The sequence below is a fragment of the Phocoena sinus genome, chromosome 15 (assembly GCF_008692025.1).
Source record: "Phocoena sinus isolate mPhoSin1 chromosome 15, mPhoSin1.pri, whole genome shotgun sequence".
NCBI classification, from domain to species: domain Eukaryota; kingdom Metazoa; phylum Chordata; class Mammalia; order Artiodactyla; family Phocoenidae; genus Phocoena; species Phocoena sinus.
Window position 1 is genome coordinate 26,733,930 of NC_045777.1, and position 16,275 is coordinate 26,750,204.

General features: G+C 45.6%; 1 protein-coding gene across 1 annotated transcript in view; it reads right to left on the reverse strand.

Annotated features, from left to right (window-relative positions):
- The window catches only part of TTLL9 (tubulin tyrosine ligase like 9), a 44,688-nt gene that overhangs the window by 21,736 nt on the left and 6,677 nt on the right, over nt 1-16,275 (reverse strand). The window contains exon 4 of the mRNA XM_032606268.1: nt 12-102. Coding sequence (XP_032462159.1) covers nt 12-102 — 91 coding nt within the window. The remainder of the gene's footprint in view (nt 1-11; nt 103-16,275) is intronic.

Below are 16,275 nucleotides of genomic sequence, written 5' to 3' on the forward strand. Positions count from 1 at the left end.
AGCCATCTTACCTCCTATCAGGTAGGGATTTTCGATGTAATGCTGAGCTACATAGTTCTCCACGGGAATATCATCTTTCTGGTCATCAGAACTTCTTGTGTCCTAGTTGTAATAATAATTGCTATTAACATTTTTTTTTAGCATTTCCTGTATACGAGGCTTTGTGATAGGCACTCTACTTGGGGGTATATGATCTGATCCTTAAATCAACCCTGTCGGGAAAGTACTAATGTTATTCCCGTTTTACAGATGAGAAACTGAAGCACAGAGAAGGGGGGTGACTTGCCCATGGTAACACAGCCAACTGGTGGTACAGCTGGGAAGTGGACCCACACAGGTGGGCCCAGAGCCTGGGTATTTAGCCTCTAGATCTGTGCTTCCCAGTAGGGCAGCTACTAGCCACATGTGGCTATGTACATTTATATTTAAATTGATTAAAAGGAAATGATGTTACATGCTACAATATGGAGGAACCTTAAAGGCTTCATGCTAAGTGAAATAAGCCAGACATAAAGGGACAAATATTGTATGATTCCACTTATATGAGGTACCTAGAGTAGTGGAATTCATAGAGACAGAAAGTAGAAGGGTGGTTGCCAGGGGCTGGGGGCAGGGGGGCAGGAGGGGATTAGTGTTTAATGGCTATAAGTTTCAGCTGGAGAAGATGAAAAAGTTCTAGAAATGGATGGTGGTGACTGTTGCACAAAACTATGAATGTACTTAATGCCATTGAACTGTACACAAATAGAGTTAATTTTATGTATATTTTACCGCAGTAAAAGAGGAAATAAATTAAAAATCCAGTCCTTCAGTCGCACTAGCCTCATTTCCAGTGTTCAGTATATCAACATGTCGCTAGTGGTCAGGGCATTGGAGAGCACAGGTGTGCACCGTTCCCACCACTGTAGAAAGTTCCATTGGTCAGTGCTGCCTGGAGTACCACCCAGGCCTCCAGGGATGTTCCTCTCCCTTCTCTACCTGCTGATTCTTTGCAGGCCAGCCCAGCTCAGGAGGATAGCATGCTCCTTTTCACCTCACCATCTGCAAAGCCCTTTCCCACCCACTGTCCCTTTCACAGTAACCTTGTGAGAAAACCGAGGCCCAAAGGCAAATGTCACACACCTGGTAAGGTCACACAACAGCCAGTGGCAGTGAGCGCTGGAACTCAGGGCTTCTGGGCCCAAGGGCCAGAATTTTCTACACCTACCATCACCCCCACCCCCAAGCTGCTTCAATATCGAGGCAGCCAGGTCTTCTCTTTCTGGGACCCAGGGCTACCCCCACCTATACTCGTGTGGCTGCCAGAGGGGTTGACAGTGCTTGGAGCCGGCTGAGCCTCCAAGCTGGTGAGCTTCTTCGCGGCGGTGCCCCGACAGTTTCATGGGAGGAATCAGGACACACGGTGGGGAGGAAAAATTCATTTATTGAGCACCTGCTGTGAGCCTGCTGACAGGGTAGGTGCCCGTTGTGGAGTTCTGTCATCCTGCCCCTCACACCCACCCTGCACATTATCATCCCTAAGGGGTTCAGCAGTTTCCCCAGGACCACACAGCTGCTGAGGCAGGATTGGGACCAGGATTTCTGCTGTGACAAGGACGGGGTTGGGGGAGGGAGGGACCTGCCTCAGGCTCAGTCCAGGACCTGGAGGAAGAGTTAGCCAAACTCTCCGCAACCAAGTGAGCAGGAGGCCCGGGAAAAGGATGCATCGTTCTCTTAGACATATTAACTCACCGATTCACAAGGGCACAGAGAGGTGAAATGACTTGCCCAAGGTCACACAGCTATTAAGTGACAAGGTGAGGATTTGAACCCAGGCAATTTGGCTCCAGAGACCCTGCACCCATAGGCAGGCCTGTGGGCACAGCTTCTTGGCCAGCCCTCCAAGCTTTGAGGGCAAGGAGGAGGGGCCCCTCATCCATGCAAGGGCAAAGGAGGGATGGGGAGGAAGGGGGAGGGGCAAGCTCACCTTCTTCCAGTCCATGATGTCCTTCAGCCTCCGGAAGAGGAAGATGCCCTTCCCCTGCGACCGGGCTACCTGGGTTGGGGGTGAGGGCAGAAAGGTTGGCTCTCAGCTCTGTGTAGTTCCCTGTTGGCCCGTGGGCTTGGGGGCCTGGGGGGGCCTGGGGCCCCTCCCCAGGGGCCCCTCCCCAGCATTTTTCTGTTTCCATCTTCCCCGAGGGCCCCCCAGCTGTCCCTGAGGAATGGCCCAGCCCAGCCTTGAAGGGGTTGGGACAGAGAAGGTGCTAAGCATGGTGGGAGGGAGAGAGGGAAGTGGGAAGGAAAGTGAGAGACGACTGAGCTCACAAAGGCACACAATCGCATGAATAATACAAAGGAGCAGACAATTAAAAAGCCATTTCTAACAGTCCTGGGGACACATCATCCACTTCTTTTTTTGGAAATCAATTTGCCTTCCTAATTAGATTTTACTTCAGCTAATACTGCAATCAGCCTGCCTTTATTGAATCCCAGCATGGATAATTCAAAGCTTCACAGAGTCTAGGGGTTGGGAGAATCTTTCATACCATGCAGGGCAGCAGGCACCAAAGGCATTGCTCCCTCTGTGACATCCCTCCACAATGGTCACCTGCCTGACCTTTCACATTCACAGTGCCAGGGAGCTCACTACCTTCCCCCACCCCTTGACAGCCCATTCCATGGCAGGATAGCTCTATTAAGCAGTCATTTCATCCAGAAGGTACATATTAGGTGCCTACTGTGTGCTTGGCTTTATGCCACAGCAGTAACCCAGACCTCATGGAACTTTCACAGCCTAACCTGTGTTGAGTTAAAATTCGCCTGCCTGGTTCTGGCCTCTAGGCCTCCTACAACAAATCTGGTTCCTGGGCCCCAGAACAGCCCTTTGGTTATTTGCAGCCACTGAGCAAGTGCCCCAGAGCCATTTTTTCTCCAGCATAAATGCACCCAGCCTGAGCAAACTCTCATTTCGTTCTCATCTCCTCTGAGCATGGCCCAGCTGGTCAAAGCAAGGCCACTGGTACAATGTGAGGCGGGCAGGGCCATCAGGCATGGCCGCGGGTTGTCGCGAGAAGGGCTCCCAGCGGTGGGGGCAGTGGGAGCTAAAAACCCAGCCCTGCTCTGCCTGCCACGCTGTGCACCCTGGTTCAGGGTTGTGTGTGCCCAGAAGATGGGTTGCCCAAAATACTGGAGCACTGGCAGTGGCGCAGGGGCAGCCACACATGCACATATCTTTTGGAAAACAGTTACTCGGTGTGCATCCAGGGCTTCCAATGGTTCACAGCTGTGCAAAGACTTGACCGGGCACTTCGCAAGAGATGACCCAGAGTAAGCAATGAAAAGGCACTGACACATAGTCTTCACGGAAACACAAATGAAAACCCCAATATGATAGCACTACACACTCCCCAGGAATGGCTAAAAGTAAAGGCAGACACTACCAAGTGTTGGTGAGGATGTGGAGAAACTGGACCGCTCACACACTGCACTGCTGGGAAACTGTTGGGCAGCATCCACTAAAACTGAAGGCAGGCACCCCTGTGACCCAGCGATTCCTCTCCTAGGTAACTCCGTGACAGAAACGTGTGCACGTGGGCATCCGTGGACATGCACGGCAATGTCCAAGCAGCACAATTCATAATAACTCCAACCTCGAAACTCTCAAATGAATAAATATTCTCTCAATGGAACAGTATACAACAATGCTTAACAATTTACAGTTACCCACATCAGTATGGATGAATCGCACGGACATAATGTTGAAGGAGAGAAACCAGACACAATGTAGCTGTACTGCATGATTCCAATTATATAAAGTCCCAAAACGGACAAAAGGAACCTATGCTGTCGGTGACTGGGGTTGGTGGGTGGAAAGGGGTCTGGGGGAGCTGCTGAGGGGCTGGCAATGCTCTGTGTATAATCTGGGTACTAGTGTTCACCTTGTGAAAATTCATCAAGCTATATCCTTAATAATTTGGGCGCTTTCTGTTTTATTAAATTTCAAATAAAAAAAATTTTTTAACAGTTCATACCTTTTGATCTAGTAACCGCCACCCCCACCCCTGTTGGTTGACTTCCCTAAAGCCACTCCACTTCCTCTTGTTCCTGGCTGACAAAACCCACCTCTCAGGATGGAGGCTAGAAAGACCAGATACTTGTTTTCCCAGCCTCCCTTGCAGCTAATGGAAACCATGTGACCCGTTTTGGCCAAAGAGACCTAAGGAGATATCTGCTTGGGGCTTTGAGGAAAGAATTTCATCCTTGTTAAAAATATTAGGGTTGGGGAGAGATTGGGGGTGGGGGAGAGAGAGAGAGAGAGAGAGAGAGAGAAAGTGCCTGCCCCTTGTTTGAATGCTACATCTGAGGAGGTGATGCCTGCAACTACAACAGCCATCTCACATCCATAAGGTGACAAGTTTGATGACAGAAACCCAACACACTGAGGAGGCAGAGTGGACAAAGAGAAGAAGCCTGGGCTTTTAATGGCAACTTTGAGCACATCCCTAAACCTGGAACTGCCTACCTCCAGCTTTCTTCTTATATAAGATAATGAAAAGCCTTTATTGTTTAAAGCCTTGTTAGTCACTGACATGGCCTATTCCAGGAGATGTCCTCCTAAGGGAATAATCCTAAAAAGTGGAAAATAAACTTCCTGCATGGTGATATACCAGGGTTGTTGAGACTGGAAATCACCTAATATCTAGCCCCACCAGACTGTCGTTTCCAAAAGCAATCACAACGATATTCCCAGTCCCACATGTCTTCCACAACCTTGCTACCCACCACCTTCCAACAAGAGGAAAGTCAATGTCCGTCCCCCTTGAATCTGCGTGAGCCTTCAGGACTGTCTCAACTAATTGTGTACAGCAGAAGTGATGCTGTGGGAATTCCAGTGCTGGGTCATAAAAGGCAACACAGCTTCCACACAGCTTTCTCTTTGGAGATGGTCACCCTTGGAACCCAGCCACCATGCTGTGAGGAAGCTCAGGTCACGTGGAGAAGCCCACACTGGGGGCAACTGAGTCTTCCAGCCCCCAACCCTGGCTGAACTCCCAGCCAGCAGTCAGCAGCCAGCACCAACTTGCTGGCGGAGCGAGTGAGTCAGCTTGGCAGTGAATCCTCCAGCCCTCAGTAAATCCGCCCAGGTAGATGCTGGAGCAGCCCTGAGCCTTCCCTGTCAAGTGCTGCCCAAGCCGGAGGCTCATGAGCTAAATAAGAGATGATTGTTGTTTCAAGCCACCGAGTTTTGGGACGCAGCAACAGAAACAAAACTTTAGGGGAATAGTTCCTAAACAGTGGTAATATTAGAAGCTAATACTTCTCAACAATGAACCAGGCACAAGGATTTTATACACATTTCCTCATTAAAGCTTTATTTTTTTCATCTTGCATTTTCTATTTACTATTTTTTTTTTTTTTTTTTTTTTTGCGGTACACGGGCCTCTCACTGTTGTGGCCTTTCCCGTTGTGGAGCACAGGCTCCGGACACGCAGGCTCAGCGGCCATTGCTCACGGGCCCAGCCGCTCCGCGGCACGTGGGATCCTCCCGGACCGGGGCATGAACCCGCGTCCCCTGCATCGGCAGGCGGACTCTCAACCACTGCGCCACCAAGGAAGCCCTCTATTTACTATTTTACATTAAAATTTTCTGACATATCAAAAGCAGAGAATAGTACATACTCCCAATACACAAATTCAAAATTATCAAACTTTCATTTGAAAACAAATCCCAGATGTCATGTTACTTCACCCTTACAGACTTCAGTGTGCATCTTGTTTTCAAAAAATTGACACTCTGCTATATAACCATAATACCATTATCATACAATGCTCTCTCACTTCGTCCCAGCTTACCCTTCCCCCCTCCCCGTGTCCTCAAGTCCATTCTCTACGTCTGTGTCTTTATTCCTGTCCTGCCCCTAGGTTCATCATTTGTTTATTTTTAGATTCCATACATATGTGTTAGCATACGGTATTGGTTTTTCTCTTTCTGACTTACTTCACTCTGTATGACAGACTCTATGTCCGTCCACCTCACTCAATTTCGTTTCTTTTTATGGCTGAGTAATATTCCATTGTATATATGTGCCACATCTTTATCCATTCATCTGTCAATGGACACTTTGGTTGCTTCCATGTCCTGGCTATTGTAAATAGTGCTGCAATGAACATTGTGGTACATGACTCTTCTTGAATTATGGTTTTCTCAGGGTATATGCCCAGGAGTGGGATTGCTGGATCATATGGTAATTCTATTTTTAGTTTTTTAAGGAACCTCCATACCGTTCTCCATAGTGGCTGTATCAATTTACATTCCCACCAGCAGTGCAAGAGGGTTTCCTTTTCTCCACACCCTCTCCAGCATTTGTTGTTTGTAGATTTTTTGATGATGGCCATTCTGACTGGTGTGAGGTGATGCCTCATTGTAGTTTTGACTTGCATTTCTCTGGTGATTAGTGATGTTGAGCAGCTTTTCATGTGCTTCTTGGCCATCTGTATGTCTTCTTTGGAGAAATGTCTATTTAGGTCTTCTGGCCACTTTTGGATTGGGCTGTTTGTCTTTTTAATATTGAGGTGCATGAGGTGTTTATATATTTTGGAGATTAATCCTTTGTCCATTGTTTGGAGGCTATCTTTAAGGAGTCTGAGATTTTCTGTTCCTTTTCCTGTTGACAGAGGGAGAAAAGCAAAACAATTTCTATAGTAGTATCATATGCAGTAGTTTTCTTGTAGTTATCCCTCCACATAATTATAGCTGGAATTATGTGTCCATTGATTCGTTTGCAAATATTTTCTCTCATTCTGAGGGTTGTCTTTTCATCTTTCGTAGTTTCCTTTGCTTTGCAAAAGATTTTAGGTTTCATTAGGTCCCATTTGTTTATTTTTGTTTTTATTTCCATTACTCTAGGAGGTGGATCAAAAAAGATCTTGCTGTCGTTTATGTCAAAGAGTGTTCTTCCTATGTTTTCCTCTAAGAGTTTTATAGTGTTCGGTCTTACATTTAGGTCTTGAATCCATTTTGAGTTTATTTTTGTGTATGGTGTTAGGGAGGGTTCTAATTTCATTCTTTTACATGTAGCTGTCCAGTTTTCCTGACACCACTTATTGAAGAGACTGTCTTTTCTCCATTGTATATCCTTGCCTTCTTTGTCATAGGTTAGTTGACCATAGGTGCATGGGTTTATCTCTGGGCTTTCTATCTTGTTCCATTGATCTATATTTCTGTTTTTGTGCCAGTACCATATTGTCTTGATTATGTAGCTTTGCAGTGTAGTCTGAAGTCAGGGAGTCTGATTCCTCCAGCTCCGTTTTTTTCCCTCAAGACTGCTTTGGGGGCTTCCCTGGTGGCGCAGTGGTTGAGAGTCCGCCTGCCGATGCAGGGGACATGGGTTCGTGCCCCGGTCCAGGAAGATCCCACATGCCGTGGAGCGGCTGGGCCCGTGAGCCATGGCCGCTGAGCCTGCGCGTCCAGAGCCTGTGCTCCGCAACGGGAGAGGCCACAACAGTGAGAGGCCCGCATACCGCAAAAAAAAAAAAAAAAAAAAAAAAAAAAAAAAAAAGACTGCTTTGGCTACTGGGAGTCTTTTGTGTCTCCATACAAATTTTAAGATTTTTTGTTTTAGTTCTGTAAAAAATGCCATTGGTAATTTGATAGGGATTGCGTTGAATCTGTAGATTGCTTTGGGTAGTATAGTCATTTTCACAATATTCATCCTTCCAATCCAAGAACATGGTATATCTCTCCATCTGTTTGTATCATCTTTAATTTATTTCATCAGTGTCTTCTAGTTTTCTGCATACAGGTTTTTTGTCTCCCTAGGTAGGTTTATTCCTAGGTATTTTATTCTTTTTGTTGCAATGGTAAATGGGAGTATTTCCTTAATTTCTCTTTCAGATTTTTCATCATTAGTGTATAGGAATGCAAGAGATTTCTGTGCATTAATTTTGTATCCTGCAACTTTACCAAATTCATTGATTAGCTCTAGTAGTTTTCTGGTGGCATCTTTAGGATTCTCTATGTATAGTATCACGTCATCTGCAAACAGTGACAGTTTTACTTCTTCTTTTCCAATTTGTATTCCTTTTATTTCTTTTTCTTCTCTGACTGCCGTGGTTAGGACTTCCAAAACTATGTGGAATAATAGTAGTGAGAGTGGACGTCCTTGTCTCGTTCCTGATCTTAGAGGAAATGCTTTCAGTTTTTCACCATTGAGAATGATGTTTGCTGTGGGTTTGTTGTATATGGCCTTTATTATGTTGAGGTAGGTTCCCTCTATGCTCCACTTTCTGGAGAGTTTTTATCATAAATGGGTGTTGAATTTTGTCAAAAGTTTTTTCTGCATCTATTGAGATTATCATATGGTTTTTATTCTTCAGTTTGTTAATATGGTGTATCACATTGATTGATTTGCATGTATTGAAGAATCCTTGCATCCCTGGGATAAATCCCACTTGATCATGGTATATGATCCTTTTAACGTGTTGCTGGATTCTGTTTGCTAGTATTTTGTTGAGGATTTTTGCATCTATATTCTTCAGTGATATTGGCCTGTAATTTTCTTTTTTTGTAGTAGCTTTTCTGGTTTTGGTATCAGGGTGATGGTGGCCTCATAGAATGAGTTTGGGAGTGTTCCTTCCTCCACAATGTTTTGGAAGAGTTTCAGAAGGATGGGTGTTAGCTCTTCTCTAAATGTTTGATAGAATTCACCTGTGAAGCCATCTGGTCCTAGACTTTTGTTAGTTGGAAGATTTTTAATCACAGTTTCAATTTCATTACTTGTGACTGGTCTGTTCATAGTTTCTGTTTCTTCCTGGTTCAGTCTTGGAAGGTTATACCTTTCTAAGAATTTGTCCATTTCTTCCAGGTTGTCCATTTTATTGGCATAGAGTTGCTTGCAGTAGTCTCTTAGGATACTTTGTATTTCTGCAGTGTCTATTGTAACTTCTCCTTTTTCATTTCTAATTTTATTGATTTCAGTCCTCTCCCTCTTTTTCTTGATGAGTCAGGCTAATGGTTTATCAATTTTGTTTTTCTTCTCAAAGAACCAGCTTTTAGTTTTATTGATCTTTGCTCTTGTGTTCTTTGTTTCTATTTCATTTATTTCTGCTCTGATCTTTATGATTTCTTTCCTTCTGCTAACTTTGGGTTTTGTTTGTTCTTCTTTCTCTAGTTCCTTTAGGTGTAAGGTTAGATTGTTTATTTGAGATTTTTCTTGTTTCTTGAGGTAGGCTTGTATTGCTATAAAATTCCCTCTTAGAACTCCTTTTGCTGCATCCCATAGGTATGTATCACCATGTTTTCATTGTCATTTGTCTCTAGGTACTTTTTGATTTCCTCTTTGATTTCTTCAGTGATCTCTTGGTTATTTAGTAACGTATTGTTTAGCCTCCATGTGTGTTTGTGTTTTTTACGTCTTTTTCCCTGTAATTGATTTCTAATCTCATAGCGTTGTGGTCAGAAAAGATGCTGGGTATGATTTCAATTTTCTTATATTTACTGAGGCTTGATTTGTGACCCAAGATGTGATGTATCCTGGAGAATGTTCTGTGCGCACTTGAGAAGAAAGTGTAATCTGCTGTTTTTGGATGGAATGTCCTATAAATATCAATTAAATCTATCTGGTCTATTGTGTCATTTAAATCTTGTGTTTCCTTATTAATTTTCTGTTTGGATGATCTGTCCATTGGTGTAAGTGAGGTGTTAAAGTCCCCCACTATTATTGTATTACTGTCAATTTCCTCTTTTATAGCTATTAGCAGTTGCCTTATGTATTGAGGTGCTCCTATGTTGGGTGCATATATATTTATAATTGTTATATCTTCTTCTTGGATTGATCCCTTGATCGTTATGTAGTGTCCTTCCTTGTCTCTTGTAACATTCTTTATTTTAAAGTCTATTTTATCTGATACAAGTATTGCTACTCCAGCTTTCTTTTGATTTCCCTTTGCATGGAATATCTTTTTCCATCCCCTCACTTTTTGTCTGTACGTGTCCCTAGGTCTGAAGTGGGTCTCTTGTAGACAGCATATATATGAGTGTTGTTTTTGTATCCATTCAGCAAGCCTGTGTCTTTTGGTTGGGGCATTTAATCCATTCACCTTTAAGGTAATTATCGATATGTATGTTCCTATTACCATTTTCTTAATTGTTTTGGGTTTGTTTTTGTAGGTCCTTTCCTTCTCTTGTGTTTCCCACTTAGAGAAGTTCCTTTAGCATTTGTTGTAGAGGTGGTTTGGTGGTGCTGAATTCTCTTAGCTTTTGCTTGTCTTAAAGCTTTTGATTTCTCCATCAAGTCTGGATGAGATCCTTGCTGGGTAGAGTAATCTTGGTTGTAGGTTCTTCCCTTTCATTACTTTAAGTATATCATGCCACTCCCTTCTGGCTTATAGAGTTTCTGCTGAGAAATCAGCTGTGAACCTTATGGGTGTTCCCTTGTATGTTATTTGTCGTTTTTCCCTTGCTGCTTTCAATAATTTTTCTGTGTCTTTAATTTTTGCCAGTTTGATTGCTATGTGTCTTGGCGTGTTTCTCCTTGGGTTTATCCTGTATGGGACTCTCTGCACTTCCTGAACTTGGGTGGCTATTTCCTTTCCCATGTTAGGGAAGTTGTCGACTATAATCTCTTCAAATATTTTCTCGAGTCCTTTCTCTCTCTCTTCTCCTTCTGGGACCCCTATAATGCGAATGTTGTTGCGTTTAATGTTGTCCCAGAGGTCTCTTACGCTGTCTTCATTTCTTTTCATTCTGTTTTCTTTATTCTGTTCCGCAGCAGTGAATTCCACCATTCTGTCTTCCGGGTCACTTATCCGTTCTTCTGCCTCAGTTATTCTGCTATTGATTCCTTCCAGTGTAGTTTTCATTTCAGTTATTGAATTGTCCATCTCTGTTTGTTTGTTCTTTAATTCTTCTAGATCTTTGTTAAACATTTCTTGCATCTTCTCGATCTTTGCCTCCATTCTTTATTTGAGGTCCTGGATCATCTTCACTATCATTATTCTGAATTCTTTTTCTGGAAGGTTGCCTATCTCTACTTCATTTAGTTGTTTTTCTGGGGATTTATCTTGTTCCTTCATCTGGTACGTAGCTCTCTGCCTTTTCATCTCGTCTGTCTTTCTGTGAATGTGGTTTTTGTTCCACAGGCTGCAGGATTGTAGTTCTTCTTGCTTCTGCTGTCTGCCCTTTGGTGGATGAGGCTATCTAAGAGACTTGTGCAAGTTTCCTGATGGGAGGTACTCTTAAGCAACTTTGAGCTCAATCTTGACCTACAAATTACAGCTAGCCATGTGACTACCCTTTAAGAGTGCTTGTAACCTTGTGTGTCTGTACAGTACTTGAAAACTTTTAAAATTATTATTATACAAGCCATAGTCACCGTAGAAAATTCTCAGCCCCGGGTTTACACTGGTAGCTGCCTTTGCCACCACAGCCGAAAACCAACTTCCGATCCTCATTAAAGCTTTTTAAAACACTTGTATGTAGGCATTAATATTATCCCCATTTTGCAGCCAAGGAAACCAAGGAAGAGAGAGGCCAAGCACTCTGCTCAAAGTTACCCAGCCAGTAGGTGACAAATCCGGCCTGGTTAAATCTGTCTTTCACAAGCCTGGGGCTCATTCAGCTCCTGCAAAGTGTGAGGGAGTAAAAACAGAATCACGTGATAAACACGGTGCTACATCTGGGAGCATCAGTCTTACTTGATGATTTGGGAGGAAAATACTTTTATTAAAAGATATGTTATTGATTGGGAAACAATATTAGTGGATTATTTAAATGAACCATACTTTGATTTTGTGCCACCTGTGGCCACTCATGGCCCTTCACCTCCTGCCTCCCGCTGCCTGGCCCCTGGGGCCCGTTCATCACGGGGCATTCAGCGGGTGTTGCACATGCGGTTGGTGGTCTCCCCAGCAACGATTCTCTTTTTTCCCTGCCAACAGAGCCCCATTTGGATCTCCTCTTTCCAGTAGCCCCACCCTCTGGGGGTGTCTGAGCCCTCACGGTGGTCCCATGTCCCTGCCATGTGATCAGTTCAGGCATGAGCCAGCAGGATGCCAGGGGAAGTCTGTTGCAGGAACTTCTGGGAATTTGTGTCTTCCTCAAAAGGGCCACAAGACCAGGGTATTCCCTTATTCTTGCGGCAGGTGGAGATGTGAGGAGGTGAGTTAGAGCTGCAGCAGCCTTGTTGTGACTGAGAGGAGCAGTCAGCCCACTGAGCTGGGAATTGGTGACAGTGTTGAACTGCCCACTGAACCAGCCCTGGAGTTGACCTTTCATCATTAAAGGAAATTCCTGGGGTCTGTAAGCTTGAATGAGAAAAAATTTTTCATCTTTATTTTCATTAATCCCTGACCAGATTTTCACATTTCCTTCCATTATGAAAGCAGGCAAGAAATCCTAGTAGTATTAGCCAGGCCTGTGACTTTGTGCTCAAAAAAAAAAAAACCAGTTATTTTCATATCACATTACAACTGTTGTCGGTATCTATCTCCAAATACTGGTTATATTCATTATGACCTTGAAATTACGGTAACGGTTGGGCCTGCTGTTAGACTCTCTTTAATTGTTAATGAAAAGAACATATATTCCTACAGCATAAAGAATGTGTTCATATTTGTGGTGGCCCCGTGAGAAGTACCCGCAGGCCTCTGACTGCAGGAGAGTAGCTGACAGAGCACCAGCTGCTGTGGCAGAAATCCAGCCCGGCTTGCCAGGCCATCGATGGGGAGGCAAGGACCCGAAGACTGGCCCACTCCTGGGAGACAGGGGACTCCTGACAGCGACTTGGGCTTGAGGCCTCTGCAGGCCTCGTTGAACTTCCGTCAGGCCACAGGGCATTAGGAGACTTCGCCCACCCTTCCTTCCCTCTCTCCCTCACTGGGATTGGCCTTGGTGGGGTGACAGCTCCCTCAGCCTCCACAGGGTCACTCCCCCTCGTCTCACAGGCCAAACTCTGGCCTGTTAAATCTTGTCTTGGCATCTGTTTCTCAGAGGAGCCAGACAAACACAGCTTGTAACTGTTTTTCAATACAGTTGCTTTCTTTTATAATCAAACATACTTTATGTTATGCTTTTAAAAACACTCTTCTGTGATGGGGTCCACACATTACACCAGATGCCAAAGAGAACAGTTCAGAACCCCTGCCTTCTTGTTCGAGCTACTGTGAACTGGGTTTTCTGTTATCTGCATCCAAAACATCTCAACTCTTAGGAGATTTCAGTGAAAAGGTGTGAGAAGCTCTGGTTGGGGTAAACCCGTGTAAGAGAATGTTAAAACTAGGCTCTTACCATCCTGCACTTTGGACAGAGGCCCCCCAAAGCCCAGAACAACACAGTGGTTGCCCAGGATGCTCACAGCCCTGAGTGAAGTGTTAGACCAGCTCTGTGGACACACAGAGAGACGGACAGACAGGGTCCTGAGAGCCTAGCACCTGCTTCCTAGCCACACAAGGGAGGCTAGAGGAGCAAGCATGGTTCCTAGGATCTGGGTCCTGTCCGTTTCCCTGACAAACCAGAGGGCCTGGGCTGGTGGGAGGGGAGAACACTTAGATGGGAAAAAAAAAGTTTGGATTGAGATGGGCTTTACACTAGACTGATGGGGTGGCATGAAGGGGGTGATGCTGCCTGCTCCCTTCTGAGTCCAACTCAAACCCCGCTTTCTAGGACTGGTCTGCCGTCACTGGGGAGGAAGATGGAGGCTTGCAGGCCCTGGAGAACAGGGCAGAGGAGACATCTGAGGGAAAAGGCAGGCGGGTGGCTGCCCCCACTGGCTCGGCCACTGCAACTATGTGAACATGTTTTCTTTTTTAACATTTCCCCACACCAAAGGAATCCAAACAACAGGATCCCAGAGCTAATGATCTAGCCCAGTGGTTCTCAGAGTGTGGTACCCAGACCAGTAGCGTCCTCATAACCTGGTATGATGGTTAATTGCATGTGTCAACCTGGCTGGGCAATGGTGCCCACTTGTTTGGTCAAATGCTCGTCTAGATGTTGCTGTTAAGGTATTTTATAGAGGTGATTAACATCTAAAATCAGCAGGCTTTAAATAAAAGATATCAGTCTGGATGATGTGGGCGAGCTTCATCCAATCAGGTGAGGGCTTAAGAGCAAAACTTGAGGCTTCTGGAAAAAGAAAGCAATTCTGCCTCAAGACTATAACAGAGAAATCCTGCCTGAGTTTTCTGCCCTCACAGATTTCAGACTTAACCAGCCCCCGCAATATCACACAGCCAATTCCTTATACACACACTAATGGTTCCATTTCCATGGAGATCCCTGACTGCTGCACCTGGGAATTTGTTAGAAATGCATATTCTCAGGCCCCACACCAGGCCTACTGAATCCAACACTCTGGGGGTGTGTACTTTAATAAGCTTTCCAGAAAATTCTCAAGTTTGAGAACTGCCCCTCTATATTCTCACTACTCAAAGTGTTGTCTGTGGACCAGCCCCAGTGGCATCACTGGGAAGTGGTTAGCAATGCAGACTCTCAGGCCCCACCCAGACCTGCTGAAAGGGGCTCTGCATTTTAGCCAGATCCCTGATGATTTGTGAGCACGTTAAAATTTGGGAAGCACTGACCCAGTGGTCCCCAGGGGCAGGGGGAAGAGGCAGTGTTGTCTGGACTCTCGGTGATAACAATAAAAACGGTTAATTATTGGGCACCTAAGTGCCAAGCCCTTTATACAGCTTGTATAATTCGTGTATACAACCCGTGTAACTTCACTGAACCCTCTCACAACCCTGTAAGGCAGGTGTATACCCATTAAGGCCGTTTTACAGACGAGGAAATGGACTGAGAGGGGTTTAGTAACCTGCTCAGGATCACACAGCTCATAAGGGGCAGATCAGAATCAGAACCAGGCTTCTAACTAGAAGCACCCACCCTCCACGCCAGACAGGGCGCCTCAGCGATTCAGGAGCGAGGACACACACACACACACACACACGCACGCACGCACGCACGCGCGCGCGGAGCCAAGGTTCCTCCTCGTAATTACAGCCGGCTCCGCTGCTGACAAAGGCGGGGCTGGGAAAGGAATCAGCGTATTATGAAATTGCTTGCTCCCAATTTGCACAAATGACCATTTGTCTGAGGAGATAATGGTGGGAATTGGGATCCGCCCGGTGGGTTGCAGTGTTCATCCGCCTGACGCCCTTCTGAGCCCTCCTCGCTGGCCTTCCCGCCTTCCTGGGAAGGGGGCCGAGCCTTCCAGTGAGACTTCAGGAGGCCTGGGTAAATCCTGGCTCTGTCCTCTTTGGGAGCACTCGGTGTTTTTTGCCAGTTTCCCCCTCCACTCACCTGTGCTATTGGCTAAATCTGCATCAGCCAACACTAGCCCATCTCCAGCTCCACAAGGGGGGCTGCCCCCTCCTACCTTACCCTCCAACTCCCTTCCTGGGGCCAAGCACATTTCCAATCCCAGAAAATACTAGGGGGGCTTTGATGATGCCATTCAAGGCTATGGTGGCATTGTGGTGAGAGCCAGTCCTGGCACGAGGAAGGGCTGAGGGGCCGGCAGGTGCTCTGGTACCCTTGCCCGCCACTCAGTTTCTTGATTTAGGGCTTCCTCCAGATGCAAGGCCTTTGGTCATGCAGTTCCCTCTTCCTGGAATGCTCTTCCCTACCTCTGCCCTTCTCCAGGCTGACTCCTCTGCATCCTTCAGGTTGAAGCTCAATACTAATTCTTTTTTAAAAATTTATTTGTTGGGGCTTCCCTGGTGGCGCAGTGGTTGAGAGTCCGCCTGCTGATGCAGGGGATGCGGGTTCGTGCCCTGGTCCGGGAAGATCCCACATGCCACGGAGCGGCTGGGCCCATGAGCCATGGCCGCTGAGCCTGCGCATCCGGAGCCTGTGCTCCGCCACAACCGTGAGAGGCCCGCGTACCGCAAAAAAAAAAAAAAAAAAAAAAAAAAAAAAAAAATTTATTTTTTTTTTTTTGTTTGTTTGTTTTTCATACTAATTCTTATAACAACAACAACTATCATTCATTGAGGACCTAATATGTGCTCTACCTGTGTTAACCCATTTAGTCACACAACATTATGTGATAGGTGCTATAGTTATTCTCACTTTGCAGATGGGGAAACCGGGACACAGAGTAGTTAAGTAATCTGCCTGAGGTCACACAGTAGGTGGTACAGCTAATATTTGAACCAAGGGGTTTGGTCTCAGAGCCCAATCTCTCACTTCTTCCAAGAAGCCTGCTGAAGGGCTGGGGGAAATCCTCCTGCTGTTTCCTCTGCTGGCACCATTCTCCTTATTGACACTTAGCACAGCTATAATCACACGTGTAT